This window comes from Gastrolobium bilobum, unplaced genomic scaffold, assembly GCF_033153095.1.
Source record: "Gastrolobium bilobum isolate Gb01-03AN ecotype WA unplaced genomic scaffold, APGP_CSIRO_Gbil_v1 utg2867, whole genome shotgun sequence".
Lineage (NCBI taxonomy): Eukaryota > Viridiplantae > Streptophyta > Magnoliopsida > Fabales > Fabaceae > Gastrolobium > Gastrolobium bilobum.
Window position 1 is genome coordinate 81,289 of NW_026896050.1, and position 22,087 is coordinate 103,375.

Consider the following 22,087-nt stretch of genomic DNA (forward strand, 5'->3'; position numbering starts at 1 on the left):
CAGGAGCCTCTCACCAAATATAGCATTCCAGCCTCTGGCGGTCTTCAAGGTCTCTGTTGCCATAGGCACTCCAAATCTATGCAGAATCTTCTGCACCAGAAATGCAAAAGGCAATTCAGCCTTCTTTGACTTGGCTGCCTTCCACATCAGTATGCATACGTAATGCCTCCAGTTCACCTGCTGACTGTGAAGGAGGGCCCACAGGATGACAAAGTCCCCTTCCAGCACCTTTGAGTGATTATGCGGGCGCTGGAAAATAATATGTGTCACCACATAATGAAAAATGCGAGCAGAAACTGACAAGTTGCTAACAGGATAATGAGCAAAATGACCGGGCTCAGCGTCTGCCCTCCTAGTCTCTGTAACAATGGTCTCCCGATTATAATCACCAAATATATGATGGCTGTCTCCATCATATAGTGCTGCTCCTGTGACACCATCAAAATCGAACCCCAGTAGCTCCGTCCAGATAGGAGCAGTCATGATGATATCAATCCCGCAGACACGGGAAGTCAGCTCGCCTTGCGAGTAGCCAAGGTTCTGGTAGAAGGCTCTTACCATAACCTCCGAGTATGGGCACCGCATCTCCGCCAGGTGAAGTAAATGTGTCTGCTCAAGAAGCGGCACAATGTCAAAACGCTCTAGGTTGAAGAATGCCGAATCCAGTGATTTCGGTTCGCAGATCTTCCGGGTCATGAAAAACTTCACGAACTTCTCGTGTGAAGGTATGTCATCCTCAAACAAATATCCGAACGTCAAGTCCGGAGCCTGACTCGAAGCAGCCTGGGGCTGAGAGGATGACGACCCATCGTGACGACTCTTGGTTCTTCTCTCGGAATGGGTCACTGGCAGCTTTGAAACGCGTCGAGAGGTCATTGTGTCACACTATTAAACTGAAAAAATAACCAAAATCAGAAATTAGATACATGTTAGGGTTAGGGTTAGGGTTAGATTCAGGGTTAGGGTTAGGGTTAGGGTAAGCGTATGACATACAAATTGATAAAATAATTCGGACAGAATCAAATGATATAAACGAAAATACAATGAATCAGAACAGAAATCATAACATAATTGAAAAAACTGAAAAAAAAATGCACCTTTGATCGATTTCAATCGGTAGAAGGCAGAGAGGTTGCAAGGTCCGCGAATGATGATCATAAACAAGACGAATTGGTGCAAGATTATGCCTGAAATCGCTCAAGAAGACACTCCTCCAGCAGCTCTACTCGGGTACCCCTTTTGTGGGTTTTCGAAATGGGGCTGCTGGGGTATTTTAAAACCCTACCGTCGATGTTTACCCGGGTACACTGCTCCTTACCCGGGTAAATAATTCAACCATTTTCCCAGATTCAAGAACTCTACCCGGGTACACCCCTACATACTCGGGTAGATAAAAAGTTTCAAAATTTACCCGGGTAGGTAATGGTGTACCCGGGTAGGCTTCGTGGTCAACGGTCAAACAGAGGCAGATTGGTGTTATGTTTGTTGGGGAGGGTAAATTTTCGAAATAGTTTTGAATGAAGGGCAATTTGGTAATTAGTTATTAATTAAGGGTTATAAGGGTCAAAAAGCCTTTGATGAACCTATTATATTTCATCCAAATCAGCAAGCAAAACGTCTCTTCAAAATTTCAACAAAAATCAAGTTAAACAGAATTTAAATAATAGAAATAAAGCGTAGCTGTAAATTCGGCATAAACACAATAAATGCTTTCTTAGCTCTATCTCTAGAGAGCTAAACCTACCAAATAATATCGGTCTCTTTTGGCACAAATATAATTATTCCTTTGGTTCACCTTTTGAAGCACTCACAATCTAACAGTGATGATTCCTTGCCATTACTTTATCATGGGAAACAAAATTTAAGGCACCAGCCTGAGACCAATGGTGGTGAAGACATGCTAGAGAAGAAAGGAATATCTCCCTTCATCCATAATTAAAAACTTTTATTTTAAAAATTTCTGAAACATTATTTGTCTTCTTGCGGATCTATAGCGAATTGGGTTCCAATATGAAGCTTCCCAATTTGGACTCATCAAGTTTTTGATTTGATCGATGCAGTTCTCCTTTTAACTATAGGCATTGCCACAATTATGTCCGGAGTTGTTATATGATTATAAAACTTTTTTTTAAATAATCCCTTAACAAACAAATTTATTAAATAAACTTAATTAAGAGTTGTTGGTTGAATACTGACAACCCAACTAGATTCCAACTTACCTGCACAAAGAATAATGAATTTAATTCCTGAGAATTGTAATTCTTGAAGAAGATAGAGAGATTCAAATTCGAAATCGGATTAGCTGAGGCCATTAGGATTTTGAATACTTTTGATATCTACCAAAATAAATTATTAAATAAAAATGTAAATACATGAACATATTTTAAAACTTTCTTTTTTGGTATGGTTATATTTTAATACTTTTTCCTTTAGTAATTAAAAGGATTAAGCCGGGAGATTTAAATTTATTCTTATTTCTGTCTTACAGTCCCACTATTATCCTACAATCACTATATAGCGGTGTCTATCTCAATAAAATTCCTCATTTTAATCATTTACCGAAGGAAAGCAATAAACAAGCAGAAATAAAGAAGGGGAAAAAAAATTACACTAAGCAGACATTTTTTTGTTAAGGGTTTGCTTGAGTCAGGAGTTTAAACCCGATTTCAAGTAAATTTTTAAAAAATCTTTGGGGTCACAGGACATGTCTCTCTCCTCGAAGGGAGGATTAGTCTCATCCTTCTTCCGGTAACGAAGTTCAATGCATCCGCTGTTCCAATGAAGGGTAGCCTTCGGGCCGTACTCGGAGGACAAGGTGACCGGAGGAGGTTGAATGGAAATACCTCCAAGTTATACCCAAAAAAAATAGGAGAATGTTATTTAAAAAAAAAAACTTATTCTATTGCAAAATATTCTCTTTTGTAGGTATAAGTGATTTTTTTTTCTTAATGAGTTGAATTAGTAAAATCCAACTATATCCACGAAAACGTTTATTTCACTATTTCTCAAGGTCCTTTGGTAAGTCAGAAATTATGCTAAACTTCACATGGTTTCATCTGTTTGGTTGTTTTACATTAAAAAAATAATAATATTCACTTCATGAAATGGAAAATGAAATGTCAATTATTTACTTGTAATAATTGGAGTCGTTAAACTTTAATCAATCTCTTTCGTGCTTCTTTTCTGTTCACCTCAAGTGATCAAAGCAATGTAAAAAATTGACAGCTGTAGTAAAAATAATTTTGAGACTGATCGTTAATCTTTTTATATTTGATAAAGTAACTTTGATGTCGTTTATGCTACCTTTCACTAAGAAAGCAAGATTTTAAAGTGCAAAATTCCATTTCTTAATTATATTTTATACTATCGTTTTATAATGTCTAGCCGAACCAAATGAGAGCGACAAGCAAGATTAGTAGATCATTGAAGAAAAAAATCATAGCTTTGCTCCTTTTTTCTCTGATGCAAACATAGTTTTCATATTTAATTATGGCTTTTGGTGTAGTCAGGGAGGGGTTAGGAGGGACAATCCCCCCTTCTAGTTCATCAAATATTTACCTTAGATTACATTTAAACTTAAAAGCCGTTCTTATTATTTTCATCTACAGAAAAAAAAAAAAAACTTGAGGAGTTCTTTAAATCTGTAATAATCAACTATTATATTGTCCTACCTAATTTAGTATAGATTTTTCTTTTCTCGCCCCCCTCACAAATTTTTTTTGGCTTTGCCAGTAAAGTTAATAACAAACTACGTGTGAAATATCATTAAGCAAAAATAATAAATACCAGAATTTTCTTTTGTATGTATAAAAAAAAAAGATTTTTCTTTTGCATCTGTCAATATTTATTTGTTAAACTCCTCATAAGCCAACGGAGTTGATTTCTGCATATTAAGATCAAAGCTCTCCATTTGTAAAATTTAGGCTCGATTCTCATCTACAAGAATCCGTTTTTAATAGACAACATATATAATTGTTATTGAAGTTTTATTAATTTGTACCCTTAAGAAACAGTTTAAGAAATCAAAATAAAAACAATTAAATTAAAAGTACAAGCACTTATTATCATGAAAATTTTAAAACCATTTAATATTTTCTCCTTTGAAGTGATTAAGATGAGTAATATAAATTTTTTATTTTTTATTTTTTTTAGTAAATAAATTTTATTTTTTTATCATGTGAATGACAAAACCTATATTATTATAAACAAAGTTTTCAGCAAGGTTCAATCCACCCTACCCACTGCATGTTTGAAAGGTCTTTTTTTAGTTTATCTTCTCTTAGTAATCAGAAGGTAGGCCAAAAAAAATTTTACAAAAATTCTTATGATAAAAAGAGTTTTTTTATAATGAACAAAAAAGTCAAAAACTCTCGGGATGAACTTTTTTAAAGTTGTAACAGTTTTTTTAAATGAATAACATTTTTCAAAATATACAGCTTTTAAGTAACTTAAAACTAAAAAATTTATATAATTATCAAACTACTTTTAACTTAATTTTTAAATATCTTTTTTTTAACTTTTGCTAAAAAGTTAATTTTAACTTTAAAAAAATTGTCAAACGGACTCTCAACCTTAGCTAAAGCCCATAAAAGAAAAGTTCACCTAGGCTGAAAAGCCCACAAAATCCTGTAGGCAAAGCCAGCCCATAGACCATACTATTAAATTTAATAAAAATTAACCCACCTTTAAATTAGCTATTATATAATCTTTTTATATCAATTTTAGGGAAAAATGTGTATCATTTTAAATGATGTAAAGTTGTGTCATTTTAAGTGAGATAAAAATATAGATAAAAGAGGAGAGAGAGTTGACAAAAAAATATAAAGGTGTGGGTCCCACCTCTTTGTGAGAGTGAAATGACATAAGTTGTGTCATTTAAAAGGACAAACATTTTTCCCTCAATTTTATGTGATATGTTAATAATTGGTATATGAAATTAACTAAATTTCTATTTCAAAATAGTTATTTTATTTAGTATTATTAAATTTAATCAATCATCGACTCAGTTGGGATATTATATCACCCTAACCAGGAATTGCTGGTGGAGCAATTTAAACTAAACTTATATGAATTTGTAATAAATATAATAATAGAAGTTTTATAAACAAATAACTCACATTATTGTAGGTAGAGATATAAATATGCTGGATTAGACTAAGATTTTATTTAAGGGTTATATTTGTCCCATGTTATATAAGAGAAGTCAATTTTCTACACACACAAAAGAGAGGTGGGTCTCACCTTTATTTTTTCTCTCTCTTTTTACCTGTGGGTTTCACTTATAATTTTGTTTCTACTACATGAGAGAAATTTTTTCCTACAACATAAGAAATTTTTTTTTTTTTATTTAAATAAACCAAGTCTATATAAAATATTTTAAACTTAACCTAATCTATTAATCCAGTATAAGTTATATTATAGGCTGACCTAACCCTATAAAACATTGACCTAGGCCTATTTACATTTTTATGCCCATAAAGACTTCAATAACCAGGGTTACGAAACCCGGACCGACCCGACCGGGTCGACCCGGGAACTAGTAAACCGGTCATATAATCGGTTCGGTTGAAGCAACGGACCGGTTATGCATCAAAACCGGTGCGACCCGGTCCAACCCGGCCGATTTTCATGAAAACTGGTGACCCGGTCAGTTAATCGGTGACCCGGCCCGGTCCCAAAAAAAAATCATAATGGACATATTTGAATTTTTTTGTTTATTGACTTATATAAGTTATGTACCTACAACACTAATATAATCTCAATTATGCTCTATGCAAAAAAATTTGATTTGATTTATAGTTAGAGATGTCATTTTTTTAACCTAAAGTCCTGTATCACGATCATTATATTTTTGTTTGATCTTTTATTGGATAATAATATGTGATTTATTTTTATCATTTTTTTATATATTTGAGTATGTTTATAATTTTTTAATATAAATTACAAAATTGCATATAATTACCGGGTCACGCGGTTGAACCAGTGACCCAGTGACCTAGTACCTCGACCGGATCAATGACCGAACCGGTTTTAATAACATTGTCAATAACTATTAAAACTAGAAAAAAAATTAAAATTTTTTGTAATTAAAATTATATAAATAATTATTTTATTTTATTTTATTTTAATTAAAATAAATAACACTATACATACACACGTTAAACTCATTTATTCGAGAAGGTTCCTTGCCTCAACATTGGACGTTTTCAGTTTCTAACTTTGCTCGACATGATTGTAAGCAGGTCTGGTTTGCGCAAAACGATGTCGCTGTGGAAAGGTCTAGCTTCGCCGCCATCATAATCTCTACTGCCGCCATCTCTAGTGGCAATCCCTTGTTGTTTCACTTCCATATTCGGGCTGTGAGGCAGAAAGCTATAGGTGAGCCTAACACAGTGACACGCTCTTGCTATGGAAAATATTTGAAAACATTTTCAGTATTCTCCGAGTGCTCAGCAAAAATAAATAAATAATAATCAGCCTAATATTATTTATTTTACCCTTTTGTTATGGTCAATATCACATGAATCATACTTTTTACTGCTTTAAGAGAAAAATAAATTTCTTACCATGAACCTGCATAACTTTTAGAATTTCTGAATTAGGATAAAAAGTAACCCCACTGACTCAAGAACTCAAAAAAATATTGGGCTAGATAAGAGGCTAGATGGGATAGGTTGTCGACTTCTACCCATATCAACAGCTCTAAGACTCTAACTCTAAACCATCGTTTGCCGCATACCCTAAAAACAGTAAACTCAAATTCCTTTAAATTTTACCTAAAAGCTTAAAATAAAAACAATCTCGGATATGCATGCACACAAATTATATAAATGACTGGGCCTCATATTAGTTTATTTGTTAAACAACCGATCACATAACAGATTAACTGAAAGGACCTATAAGGCTATAATAAAAGCATGATACGAAGAGAAGGAGTGGAGCCCCTAGTTGGGTAAAAGACTTTATAGTTGATATTCATTAGGAACATATTGTAGATATAATTAGGGGTGTGCAAAAAAACTGGTTCACTTGCTCTGCCTTTGATCCGATCATGATCTGACTCATAAATACTTATATTTTTGAACTGATTTAAATACTGACCCACTTTTATTTAGGTAAGTTTTAGACCTGACTTGTTTTAATATTGACTCATTGACCCAAAACTTGACCCATACTCATATGTGAAAAAAAAAAGAAAAAAAAAATCACAATTTGATTAAAAGAAAAGTTTTAACCTAAAACAATTACGGCAAAATTTTTTACAAAAAATATTTCCATAAAAAATATTCACAAAAATTTTTGACGAAAAATATTTTCATCAAAATTTGTGACTAAAAACATTTCTGTAAAAGAAGTTGACAGAATATTTTTTCTCTCAAATTTTTTTACGGAATCTAAATTTCGTCAAAATATTTCACAAAAAAATATATTCATCAAAAATTTCGACGAAACACATTTCCATCGAAATTTTATGACGAAAAAAAAATTTCATCAAAATTCTTTACAGATTTCTAATTTCGGCGAAAGTTTTTAACGAAACACATTTCTATCAAAAAATTTCGACTAAATATTTTCGTCAATTTTTTTGATAAAAATCCTTATTTTCAACGGAACACATTTCTGTAAAAAATTTGCATAAAATTTTTTGACAAAAATATTTCAATAAAAAATATTACGGAAAAAATATTTTGTCAAAATTCTTTAGAGAATGTAAATTTCGTCGAAAGTTGCGAATGAAACATTTCCCTCAAAACAATTTCCATCAAAAAATTTTGACGAAAAAAAATTTCATCAAAATTCATTACAGATTTCAAATTTAGGCGACAGTTTTCGACGAAAAAAATTTCGTAAAGATTTTTGACAAAAAAAAATTTTCATCGAAATTTTTAGTGAAACAAATTTCCATCGAAAATTTTCAACTAAATATTTTCGTCAAGTTTTTTGATAAAATATATTTCCATCAAAATTTTCAACGGAACACATTTCTGTTAAAAAATTTCGTAAAAATTTTTGACAAAAAATATTTCGATAAAATTTTTGACGGAAAAAATATTCTGTCAAAATTCTTTAGATAATCTAAATTTCGTCGAAAGTTTCGAATGAAACATTTTCCTCGAAACAATTTTCGTCAGAACACATTCCCATCGAAATTTTGAACGAAAAACATTCCGTCAAAATTTTTGACAGAATTCTTTTTTCGTTTAAAATATTTGATGGAAGAAATCATTTTCGTCAAAACTTTTGACGGAAACTAAATTTCGATAGAAAATTTATTTTTGTAAAAATTTTCATTAGAAAAAAATTTTCTTCGCTTTTCGACAAAAAGTATTCCGATGAAAAAAAAAATTTGTGACGAAATTTTCGTCTTTTGCAACGTAGAAATTTCGACGAAATTTTGTGAGGAAACCAAGTCAAAAACGGGTTGGGTCAGATTTGACCCAGTTCAGAAACCAAGTCAGACCCACTTCAGAAACCAAGTCAGGTCAGATCCGACCCGGTTCTGAACTAGTTCAACAAAATCCAAACCAAGTCAGACCTGACTTGGATCAAATTAAAGCGGGTCGGGTCAAAATACCTGACCTATAAAAGCTAAGTTGGGTCGAGTCAGACAAAAACCTGACCCGACCTGACCCATGCACAGCCCTAGATATTATACAATATATAAAATAGTTACTGTGTTGTTGTATAAAATAGTTACTGTTGTTGTCATTGAGTAGGAACCGAATGTAAGGTTGGTTATAGTTAGTCTTTGTAATTAGTCTTTGCAATTGTAAAGGGTGACGTGGCAATAGTTGTTGAAAACTTGCTTTGCTGTCATTAGCATAAAAGAGACAGATGTTGTAAGGAAGATTCATTCAAACAAAAATAAAAGAAAATTGCTCTGTTCCTTTTCGTCATTTTTTCTCTCTGATTTAGGGTTCAACCCTCTATCATTGGTGCTTTCATTCCATTTCTTCTTTCATTTGAAGATGCGCATCCAGGAGCTAGCAGAGGATCTTGGATCCTTTCAAACCCGGGTCGATCGTAGTTTGGAGGAGATTCAACAAAGGTTTGGTGATCACCAAAACCAACTCACGCAGATCAACGTTCAGCTCCAACAGATCCATGCTGCGGTGGTGGGAGCGGACAATCGAGGGAGGGAGAATGTTCCTCCGCAAGGCAACACTGATTCTTCCGGTTCGACTCAGTTCCGATTTGATCCTTCTGACTCCAGAAACGTGATGAAGTCGGTGAAGATGGATTTGCCCTCTTTTGATGGCAAAGACCCCACTAGTTGGATTTTTCGGGTAGAATTGTACTTTGGCTTGCAGCAAATTCCTGAAGCCCTCAAGGTGCAGTTGGAAGGTATGAGGATGGAGGGCATGGAAGGTCCGTGGTTTCAATGGCTTTTTAGCGGTGGAACCATTCAATCATAGGACGATCTTAAATGTGCGGTGAAACAACGGTTTGGGGGCACCGCCTACACTGATCTACGAGGTGTCTTGTCCAAATTGACTAAGGAAGGAGCCATCTCTGAGTATATTAGGAATTTTGAAGCATTGATTAACCAGGTGACTGATTTCTCCGATGAAGTATTAATGTGTTTTTTTGTTTCTGGCCTACACCCGAAATTCTGACGAGCTATTCAATTGCATGGGCCTACCACTCTGCATCAGGCTATGCAATTAGCCATTACTTATGAAGCTCACTTCTCTGAGTTACGTTCTTCCCTGCAACCTTCTACTCGAAAAAATTTTCCTAAATCGATTTCGGTTGTGGAACATAATCCACCAACTGAGGGAGTGCAACCGGTGAAGCCTTTTCTACCAGCACTACCTTCGAACGTCCCTATCAAAAAAATTTCCAATGAATACTTACAAAAGCGTCGAGAAGCAGGACTCTGTTATACATGTGATGAGAAGTGGACGTCTAAGCATCGATGTAAGGCTAAGTTGTTGATGATGGTAGGCGAATTTGATAATGATGTTGAAGATATAGAGGAGCACATCGTATGGCAACCTGAACAAGGGCTTTCGGAATGTCATGATGCAGCTCTTCATTCCCTCGAGTGTGATCATAATCCCAGAGCTTTACAGTTCACAGTTTCAATGGGTGGTAGGTTAGTTTCTGTTTTAGTTGATTCGGGTTCTTCTCATAATTTTGTGCAAAAAGAATTAGCGGAGCAATTAGGCCTTCCAATGGTTCGAATCTCAAAGATGAGAGTTTTTCTGGGCAATGGGAAATTTCTGGTGTGTGAGAAAAAATGCCCTGTTGTGGTAGTGAATATCCAAGGTTGTTATTTCAAGGTTGATCTGTGTGTCATTGAATTGAGGAGTTTGGGAGTTATTTTGGGCATACTGTGGCTAAGCTCTTTGGGAAGGGTGATTCATGATTACAGTGAAATGTCAATGGAGTTTAATTGGCAAGGGAAAAGGGTGGTACTGTGTGGTCAAGGAAGCAAGAAGGTGGTCTTACAACAATTGGGCAATTGTTTATCATTTTCTGGACAAGATGCACATTGGTGGGAACTGAAAAGGAAGCAAGGAGGTGGTCTTACAACAATTGGGCAATTGTTTATCATTTTCTGGACAAGATGCACATTGGTGGGAACTGAAACACTGCTACCCGATTTAACAGCTTTGAAGGAAATAATTCCTTTAGAGGTATGGGGTGTTCTAGTCAACTATCAATCAGTTTTTCAATCACCACAAGGCTTACCTCCAATGAGGGATTGTGATCATGCCATTCACCTACTTCCAGACTCTAAACCCGTGAATGTGAGGCCTTACAGGTATGGCCATAATCAAAAAACTGAGATTAAAAGGCAAGTAGCTGAGTTGTTGCAATCGGGTTTAATCAAAGCAAGCCATAGCCCATATTCCTCACCAGTTTTGCTATTCAAAAAGCAGGACAATTCTTGGAGGATGTGCATAGATTATCGGGTCTTGAATGCTATTACCATTAAGGATCGTTTCCCAATTCCAACAATTGATGAGCTCCTTGATGAGTTGAAGGATGCTGTTATTTTTTCCAAGTTAGACTTGAGGAGTGGATGCCATCAAATAAGGCTGATTTCAGAAGATACGCAAAAAAATAGCTTTTCGTACTCATGAAGGCCATTATGAGTTCATGGTAATGCCATTTGGATTGACCAACGCTCCTTCTACCTTTCAATCGGCTATGAATCAAATGTTTCGCCCCTATTTACGAAGGTTCATCATAGTTTTTTCTGAAGACATCTTAATATACAGTGGGTCCTTCTTGCAACATTTGGATCATCTTCGGTTAACATTGGCATGTTTACAACAGAATCACTTTATGGTGAAGCTTAGCAAGTGTGGTTTTGCTTTGTCCGAAATAGCTTATTTGGGGCATTTGGTTTCTGGTGAAGGAGTCAAGGCTGATCCAAAGAAGATAGAGGCAATGTTGCAATGGCCTCAACCCAAGAATATTAAGCAATTGAGGGGGTTCATAGGCCTTACTGGATATTACCGACGTTTTATCCGACAATATGCTTGTGCGGCAGCTCCTCTTACTGATCTCTTGAAGACTGATGCTTTTGTGTGGGGTGTTGAGGCTGAAAAGGCTTTTTCTTTATTGAAAAAAGCAATGACTACCACACCAATTCTATCCTTGCCTGACTTCTCCTTACCTTTCATTATTGAGACAGATGCATCCTCATTTGGGATTGGTGCTGTACTGCTACAAAAAAATAAACCAATAGCTTTTTTTAGCAAGAAATTGGGTCCTCGAATGCAGGCTGCTTCAACGTATGTTAGGGAGCTTTTTGTTGTGACCAAAGCTGTAAAAAAATGGCGTCACTACCTGTTGGGTTCTAGATTTATAATTAGAACTGACCACAGAAGTTTAAAGGAGCATTTATCTCAAACTATACAAACTTTGGAGCAGCAGAAGTATGCCAACAAGCTTATGGGGTATGATTTTTCTATTAAATACAAACCTGGTATCACTAATATTGTTGCTGATTCTTTGTCCCGAAGAGATGCATAAGAGGATATCGGTAGTTGTTTCGCCCTTATGTCAGAAATTTCATTCAAGATTGTTGATCAGATTAAGCAGGAGAACAGAACAGACCCTGAATTGCTCCTCACTCATTCGAAACTGCTGAAAGGTGAGTGCTCTGATCCCTGTGTGTCTGAGAGGAATGGCATTTTATTCCATAAACACCGCTTCCTTCTTAGTTCTAATTCTTAATTGAAGCAAGAGTTACTGTCTGAAGCTCATGCTACTTTATTGGGGGGCCATGCTGGTGTGACACGTACTCTTCTTCGGTTATCAGCTTCTTTTTATTGGCCAAAAATGAGGAATGATGTTAATCAATTCATTAAAGAATGTGCTACCTGTCAGTTTGTGAAAACAGCCACCACTCCTCCTTTTGGCTTGTTGCAGCCCTTGCCAATTCCTAATGGTGTGTTTCAAGATATTAGCATGGACTTTATAACGGGACTTCCAATTTCCCGTGGCTTTTCTGTGATCCTTGTTGTGGTAGACCGCCTTACAAAATATGCACATTTTGGTGCATTATCTCATCCATATACAACAGCAAGAGTGGCTGCCCTGTTCTGTGATATAGTAGTGAAGCTCCATGGGTATCCTAAAACTATTGTTTCTGATAGAGACAGTGTATTCTTTAGTCATTTTTTGACCTTGTTGTTTAAATTTAGTGGCACGAAGCTGCATACCAGTACCGCCTATCACCCTCAATCCGATGGCCAATCGGAAGTTACAAACAGATATTTAGAACAATATCTTCGTGCTTTTTGTTCTGATGAAGATCATAGATGGTAATTCTATTTGGGATGGGCTGAGTTGCATTACAATACAGCCCATCATTCTTCTATTGGCATGAGTCCTTTCCAAGCATTATATGGGAGGCTGCCCTCCATGATCCCTTATTACCATCACGGCTTGGTGAGGGTGGAAGCTGTGGATTCTACTTTAACTCATCGCAATGAGTTATTAGCTCAACTGAAGAATCATCCACAAGGAGCCCAAAATAGGATGAAGGTGCAAGCAGATAAACATATGAAGGACATCACTTTTACTGTGGGTGATCTTGTCCTTGTGAAACTTCAGCCTTATAGGCAGATCACGGTTGCCAAAAGACACAATCAGAAATTGTCAAAAAGGTACTTTGGCCTTTTCCCTGTTGTTAGAATTTTAAGTCCAGTAGCTTATCAATTGCAGGTGCCACCTGGAAGCAAAATCCATTCCTCTTTTCATGTCTCGGTCTTGAAACCATTCAAGGGTGATCATCCTAATTTGGTTCCCACCTTACCGGTTCTAACTCATGGAAATTGTCCTGTTCAAGAGCCTGCTGCTGTCCTTATGGCTCGCAAGGGTTCTGGTAAGAATTTTTCGAGTATCCAATATTTGATTCAGTGGTCTCATGCCTTACCAGAGGATGCCACTTGGGAGAATGAGCATGACCTTAAATTGCATTATCCTAACTTGAACCTTGAGGACAAGGTTGCTTTGCAAGATGGGGGTAATGATACAAAGAGAAAGAGTGGAGCCCCTAGTTGGGTGAAAGACTTTATTGTTGATATTCATTAGGAACATATTGTAGATATAATACAATATATAAAATAGTTATTGTGTTGTTAGTTACTGTGTTGTTGTATAAAATAGTTACTGTTGTTGTCATTGAGTGGGAACCGAATGTAAGGTTGGTTATAGTTAGTCTTTGTAATTAGACTTTGCAATTGTAAAGGGTAACGTAGCAATAGTTGTTGAAAACTTGCTTTGTTGTCATTAGCATAAAAGAGATAGATGTTGTAAGGAAGATTCATTCAAAAAAAAAAAAAAAAAAATTGCTCTATTCCTTTTGGTCATTTTTTCTCTCTGATTTAGGGTTCAACCCTCTATCAAAGCAATATTATGACATCTTTAAAATAAACATAAGCTTACAGAATACAATTGTTAATTTTACAAGATAAATGAATTGCAAAATTAGTCTATTAAATAATTACTGAACTACTCCTCAGATATGTTCTAATATATCAAAATTCAGTCCATTAGAGGTTAAAAGAAAAAAGCCCCGTATACCTGCATTTAACAGATTATTAAAATAATGTGAATGCTTTTAAAAAGATCAGAGTTGCAATCACTTTAATAAGAATCAAAGTTCTTTATGAAATTTCATTATCAAAACCTATGAAGACCAGTTTGTGCTATTGAATTGCAATTACATGCCAATACACTGATCCACTGTCATATTTTCACACTCAATTCTATCATTAATTACCAAATTGCCCTACAACAAAGGAATTTAACAATGATAACAACAAACAAATAAACAATAGCATAAAATAATTACACTACAATTAGTCAACATTAAATCCAACTCATAAAGGAAACAAAACAATTGAATTACCCAAGGATTGATATACAAACCTTTAAAACGGCTGGGGTAACTCAAATAAAAAATCACTCCTCATTAGACCCCAACTTGCAAGGGTAAGGATCAAAGTAATCTTTGTACGCAGTCTTACCCTTGCATATTTACACAAAGGTTGTTCCCTGAATTTGAACCCGTGACCTTTCAGTCACCAAAGAGTATCTTTACTACCACTTCAGCTTTGCTCTCTTCTGGAGTAACTCAAATAAATAAATAAAAATGCAGATTATTTTGTGGTTTTAGATAAACAAAAAAAGAGTGCAGCAGAATACAAATAAGAGTTAAAAAGATCCTTACAGATTTTCTTAATATGTGACAAATCCTCGTGGGTTTTATCGATAGAGTATGCGTTCAAATTCAAAGTTTATACTGAGAAGAGAAAATGGTCTAGCCAAAAAGAATCCTCTCTTAACTTCAGTTGATATACCTAGTCACCCTCTCCAGGCATAAGGGATAATTCCTCTTCTAAAATTGAGAGGAAAACTAGATGCAAAAAGATAACTTGCAGTGTTGATGGCTAGAATGACAAGTCATTGTGGCCGGATTACCATAACTGCGGTTTTGGATTTAGAACATTAACTCTGCAGTTTGTTATTTTAAAGAGGACAACATTAATGAATATATATAATATTATTTATGATAATAACAAAATTGAGTAAAAGGCTACTAAACCAAATTTTGTGTGATTTAGAATTAGAGGGTGATTGCATAGTGGCTACAATTGCATTCTGTACATATCATTAATTCTTTATTAGCAAGCTACACAAGAACCATACTGTGCCTGGACTGCATGCTTGATATCTTATTTATAGTTTGATTACAATCAGTCCATGTAGTAATTAAGGGGCAACTTTGGAGCCAGTTAGAAGCTAACTTACAGCCCAATAATCAGAGGCTAACTTATAGCCTAATCGGTAGATAATCAACATAATTATACTTGACCAAGAGCTAATATTCTAGCACTAATTACATATAAAATGGAGCATAGAATTGTTTGAAACAATGCCTCAAACTGGAAATCTCCTAACTCACCAACATATCTTCAAATAGGCTCAACTTGGTCAATCAGGAAGTTCTTCATTCAACACCCCCATCTACAATTTCCAAAATAAAAAATCAAAACAAGAAGTCAGAAATCATTAAAAATGCTTCAAACAAAATACAAAAGAAAAGGAAACAAATATAATTCACTGACGTTTAAAACCAAGAGCTCAGATTTTGCAGCTTGTAGTTGAGTTTCAGCACGTTTGGTTTACACTTTTTGCCAATGCAGCACACCGTTCAATACACTTTTTCTCAGCAACAAATTTTTTTCTTCAAGCAAATGACAGTTTGGGGGTGTTGAAAAGCTAAAACAAATACATGCTTTGTCAAAAGCTTTATTTAGCTAAGAAGAAATGAGAAGTCCATGGACAGCGCATTTAGTGATTTCAGAGCACTGTTTGCTTGATGGGGGATAGGAAATAAGATGATTTTTGTAATAATATTGCTGGGTTCTGGAATGTTTGTAAATAACCTTACATGTTTTGGGAAGATCTCACGGCTCTTGGGCAAAGCAAGAGAAAGTGAAGGAGAGGGAAAGCTCACTGCAGAATAAAAATTGTCCCTCCTGCGTCACAATTCTCAACAACTTCTTCCCACACCCCAATTAATCACCCGTCCCCAAAGGAAAAGTCTAGTGCTTATTCAATTACACACAGAATATTTGGATCAGTCATCAGTGACACTTTCCCAATAATTTATGGATACTGTAAACCACAAACAGAGGAAGTTCTTTTCCTTGCCCAAGGGCAATTACCACTTTATTGTATAAATCAAGTGGCCCAATATCTGTATCTAAGAACTTCAAAAACTTGACTGACTGATAGATGAGAAATTCCATAAAGATGCAACCATTTTGATCCATTTTCATCGTTTGACAGAAATACTTGCATTAGCTATACCTCTTGTTTTTTCAGTTTTAAGAGCTTAAGAATCTCATTAATACAAGGGAAAAATGCTTGTGGGCGAGCACAATAAGGCTGGAAAATAAATATTAATGCTTGCATATCAGCTTCAAATTGATTGATGCCCATCTTAGAGAACCGAATCTCACTTCTGACCATGCTGCCCGAAATGTAGTGATCTAATCCTTCAGCAATACTTCTCCACAAATCCAAGAAATCCTTGGTATTGAGATTTATCTTGACAATATTAAGCCTACTTTTTAAAATATCTAAAGCTTCAACAAAATCAATGGAGACTACTAAATCAACAGCCTCTTCTACAATAACTAGATTTGTATCATCTTGGTCTTCCTCAAAATTATCTTTGTTTTGAACATATTCCCAAGAAAGCATTTCAAATTGTCGAAGAACAACAACAATAATATCCATAAGCCAGTTGGTTTCCATTTCAGACAAGCTTCTTATTTCTTCATCATAAAAGCAGCCCTTATCCATTATATCATCTGGGATGCACTTGCCAGAATCATTTTCAGCAATTTTCATCTCCAAAAAATCCACAGTGTCGCTCCATTCTTGCAGTTTAACCCAAATATATCTGGCAGCATTTATTAGCCTACACGCTCTAACTATGGCAACATCATCAGAATTATCAGGACACAATTCAGTTCCCTTGAACTGCAAAAGTAATATCTTAAAGAAATACCAGAGGAATCTTCCTGTCGTAGATCTAATAAATTGTGCACGTGATAAAATGGATGGCATAGTTTGGCAGTGTTCAATCATTTCCCAGATAATTTTAAGGAACGATTCTGCAATAGGTGGAGCTTTGTGATCTTCTATAGTAGATAGCAGATATTCCTGATCAGTGTCAACCCCAGATTTACCTTTGTTAGAAAATACCCATGCTTTTTCCTCTTTTAGTTCTGCACTAAGTTTCTTCCAGGCATTTTTAAATTCTATTTTTGCCCAGATCTTCAACCAATCATGCCTATCACAAAATATTGATAGCACTGACATGCCACTTGAGAGCCCTTCAAAACTTTCGGACTCTGCCAAAAAGCAAGTATCCAGATTGACAAGAGATTGCATCCTTTTGTCAAAAGCAATGATAAGGTCTATGAGGTGAAGCCATGAAGATAATGTTTCAGGTTTCAAATGCTTTACTTTGTATCTTTCAGCAAGAAAGGAGAAAACTTTTTTCCCTAGAAAGCCTGAAAGCATTCGGACCATTGCAGAGACCCATGCCTCCTTGGCACTAAAACTGATAAGCCTTGCCTTGTCAATAAGAGGCTGCAAGACATCATCTACTCCTGTAATAAAATCTTTGGTAACCTTATACGCCAGAGCAAAAATATATTCTGGCTGCTCAGTCCATTTGGCAAAATGGTACTCCATCCTTGATGCAATTGGAGACACTAGTTCATCAATGGCCCAAAGCTGTATATTCTGCTTCTCTCTTTTCATAAGATTATTAAGCTGTCTTTCTTCCCTCCTATTTTGAAGATGTTGCAAAGCACAAAGAGCTATAAAACTTTGAGAGTAATTTCTTCTTTTATCTTCTTGCATTAGAACTAAAGGATTAGGAAGCCCTGTGGTTTGTTCACTTTCATTTTTTGACGGAATCAGTTTTGGGGGCCACCCAAGAGAGGCAAGAAGAGCGCGATGATCTGCAAAAACTTGTGGCCTGAGAGCAGCCACGATTTTATCTACTCTAATGTCAACAGACCTCAGAAGACAATGCCACTGAGGATGGAATTTCACAGCAGTGATCAATAATTCTTCAATATCATTCATGTATTTTATGGCTTGAAGTAACTTGTCATGCTTTCTAGCAGTATCCTGCAGCACAGAAGTACATTCATTCATAACAATCCATGTCCAGTAATTAATGTAAAATTCCAACAGACATTTACCAACTAACTAAAATGGGAACAATATTTACTGCAGAGATAGATGAAATCGAGAGCTTCACTGAAAACATATTCCCTGTGTGGCAAGCCATAACAAAGAGAGCAGCATCTTCAAGATCCCCAACCAGAGCTTCCAACTGTACAGCAGCCTCTGTGACGAAATGCAAGGTAAACTTTACAGCTTGCTTGGTCAAGAAACGCTTGATCAGAGGCATCAATCATTCAGCTTAAGAAAATAGTAGCACCCAATCAATTCTATTTTTGACACACACAGTGGACCGCAACTACCAAGCATGGCCTAATACAGGAGAAGATGTAGAATGTACAATAATAATCAACATGAACATCACCTTCATCCTAAACTAGTTGGGCATAAAAGCAAACCCTGGTGCACAAGGTTCCCGAGTTTCCTGAACTTCTCTCTCTTATCTCATCATCAATGAGTGATTATGATTAAATAACATGATCACATCCCTATGAATATAAATAGGGATGAATGCTTACTAGCTTGTATCACATCAAAACATATAAAATCAATACCAATTCCATAATATTCACTTTATTCTCTCTTCTCTTCACTAATGTCACGGTAGAGGTATGATTTCAGGAAGGGGGAGTGTCACTAACAGCTGTTCAATGAAAACACGAAATGCTCATTCATTACCACAATGAACTGACTAAAATGCCATTCAATCAAACTATTCTTGCATTTGTGGCAATTGCATTCCTACATTTCTAGGAGTGGGTGAACCATGAAATCACTCTTAAAATAATAAAAACAACAACAACAACAACAACAATAATAATAATAATAATAATAATAAAAAGGAGAATAATAACTCACGAAGATAACTCCGAACAGACTCAATTCGGTTCAATTCCTTGGCCAATCGAGGAAGCTCCTCATTCAAAACCCGCTGAAACCTCTTCGAACCAATCCCATCTAAAGAAAAAAATAATACTAAGTAATCAACAAAAACAAACAAATAAATAAATAAAAATATATACGGAACGGGGATTATACGGACGTGGAGAAGTGCGGAGGCTGAGATTTTGAAGGTTGAAAGTGAGTTGTTGGAGGGAAGATTTGGCTTTGAAGGAGCGAGAGATCCACGAAACGGCGCGTTTAGTGAGGAGGTTCTGTATATGAGACTCCAGTTGAGAGCATTGTTGTGTCAGGGAGGAGTAAAGAACACGTGTTGATTGGTGGAACAGGTCTCGTTTGGTTCCCAAGTGTTGATCCAGAAACCCTATGTGCTGTGCTGTGAGGTCGCTCATGTTCGCCAAACGAGGAGTTTCACGATTCTCCATTGGTAGTAACTGCTGTGCTGCTCTCTGTTGCGTTGAGTGCTCGGGTATCAAGCTTTGCTTTTTCTTTTCTTTTTTTGTTTTCACAATTTAACTTTATTTAATTTAACAAAATATTTTAATTTTATAATAATTAATGATTTATTTAGGGTGTGCATAACAACCATTCTATTCCTTGACATTATTTCTGAAAAAAAAACAATTCTTTTCTTTCTTTCTTTTTTTTTTGGAAATAACAATTCTTTTCTATTTCTATATCTTAGAACAGTTTCTGAGAAAAAAAATATGTTTGATAACATGTTCTATTTTTATTCCGAGAATGAAAATTGTGTTCGATAACACAACAAATAATATAATAAAAAACAATTTTTATTAAATATAAAAAAATTTCAGATCATCACTTTCCTTTTCATATGGTGTGGTTGTGGTGGTGGTGGTGGCGGCAGCGACATGGTAGTGGTGGTGGCAGTGACGTGGTGGTTGTGACGGCAGTGGCTACGACGATGACGGTGGTAATGGTGGCGGCGATAGTGGTGGGGATGGTTGTGGTGGATGTTACTGCAGTGGCTACGACAATGATGGTGGGGATGGTGGTTGGTGACGGCGGCAATGGTAGCAGTGGCATGGTGGTGGTGGTTGTGATGGCATCATGGTGGTGGTGGCAGTGGTTGCGGAAGTGGTGGTAGGTGACAGTAGTGGTGTGGTGGTGGTGATGGCGGCAGTGGTGGTAGTAGTGGCGATGGCGTGGTGATGGTAGTGGCGGGGGTGGTGTAATGGTGGAGATGGAGGTGGTGGTGCCGGTAGTGATTATGACGATGGTGGTGATGGTTGGTGGCAGCGGCGGTGGTGACGATAGTGGTAGTTGGTGACTATGGTGGTGATTGTAGCGGTGGCGTCGTGGTGGAGGTAGTGGTGGCAATGGTGGTGGTGGCGGTGACAGTAGTGGTTGCGATAATGGTAGTAGTGGTGGTGGTGACAGTGATAGTAGTGGTGGCGGCGACGGCGGTGGTAGTGATGGGTGGAGGTGATGGTGGCAGTAGCATCGTGGTGGTATGGGGTGGTGACGATGGCACTAGTGATACGACGGCGGCGGCTACGATGGTGGCGATTAGGGATGAAACTGGGCCGGGCGACCTACAGGGGCCTACGGCTCGGCCTACATCAGGCCAGATCTAACCTAGTATATTTTGTATAATAGGCCGGGCTTGGACCTTAAAAATCCTGTTTAATAAAAAGGTCGTAGGCCCACTTTCAAAAGGTCGGGCCTATAAACCCACAGGCCAGCCTATATTGTACTATTTATTTTAAATAAAATAAAATAGAGTAAGTATGTCTTGAAGAAAAAACAAAAGATATAAATTTAATCAATTGCAATTTTTTATAACTTAATTATATTCGATTATATTTTAATAGAAATCTTATTTTATTTCTTATATAGGAGGAACCAATATCTCAACATATTAGATTGTATATATGAATATATTAAAAGATTTTTGGAAGAGTTATACTTACTACAAGCATCATGATTTGTTTGTTGGATTCATGTAGTTATTTTAATTTACATAGTATGGATTTGTTTATTGGATCTGATGAAATATATGTTATTTAGTTTGAGCATTTTGCTTTCGAAAATGACTTAAGTGCATATTGTATGAGTTTTGTTATGATTCATGATTCTGTTTGGACGTTGAAATTATGATTTTTGGTGTAGCAACTGAATTTGAGTACTTTGTAAAGTTGATTCATGGTTCTGCTTGGAAGTTAAAAATTAACAGGCTAACGGGCGAAGCCAGGCCATTTGTTTTTTTATAAACGGGCCAAACCAGGCTAACAATTAGACTCATACTAGGCTTGGGCCAGGCCAAATTAAAATTTTTTGACATAGGCTTGGGCTTTTCGGGGCAAAACTTGGCCCAGCCCAACCCACTTTCACCCCTAGTGGCGATGGTCGTATCAGGATGATGGTGGTGGTGGCGATGATGGTAGAGGTGGAGAGTGATTGAGAGAGATAAGTGTTTCTCATTTTATGCCCGGGAACAAAAAAGCAAAAATTTTCTGATTCTTTTTTTTGTTCCCCAACACAAAAGTTAAATCGGTTCATCCCAGGAACAAAAAAATAAACCAATTTTACCAAACAAGTTTTCTATCCATTTCTGTTCCGGAAACAAAAATTAAAAAAAATTGATTCTGTGAAGGTTGTCATGCACACCCTTATTGTCACCGGCTTCCTTATTTTTCTTTACTCGTTTATGACTAGAATCACATTTGAGTTAGAAAATCATCTCAAAATCAATTTTGCGATTGGTAAAATTGAGTTTCTGATTAGTGAAGATTCTTTACTTCTTAAGTGAATAAAATTGATTTTTAAGCGTGAATCTTAGGGTGTAAATAAATCAGGCGGCTTATCAGAGCCTATATCTATTATTGGCAGCTTGACTTGCTTTGTTTTAAAAATAATATCAGTTTGAATTCATAAAAGACCTCTTTAGAAATTAGGTCACAAGCTTATTTTAAAAGAACTG

At 36.1% G+C, this 22,087-nt stretch overlaps 1 protein-coding gene across 1 annotated transcript; it reads right to left on the reverse strand.

The window, feature by feature from the left end:
- Positions 1 to 15,249: 15,249 nt before the first annotated feature.
- On the reverse strand, positions 15,250 to 19,563 carry LOC133297458 (RINT1-like protein MAG2L). The gene is made up of 5 exons (XM_061496606.1): positions 19,286 to 19,563; positions 19,102 to 19,200; positions 18,290 to 18,408; positions 15,597 to 18,186; positions 15,250 to 15,495 (listed from the first exon to the last, which is right to left on the reverse strand). The coding sequence occupies exons 1-4, from the start codon at positions 19,533 to 19,535 to the stop codon at positions 16,339 to 16,341; spliced, it is 2,316 nt and encodes a 771-aa protein (XP_061352590.1). The 5' UTR covers positions 19,536 to 19,563; the 3' UTR covers positions 15,250 to 15,495; positions 15,597 to 16,338.
- Between the last annotated feature and the right edge of the window lie 2,524 nt (positions 19,564 to 22,087).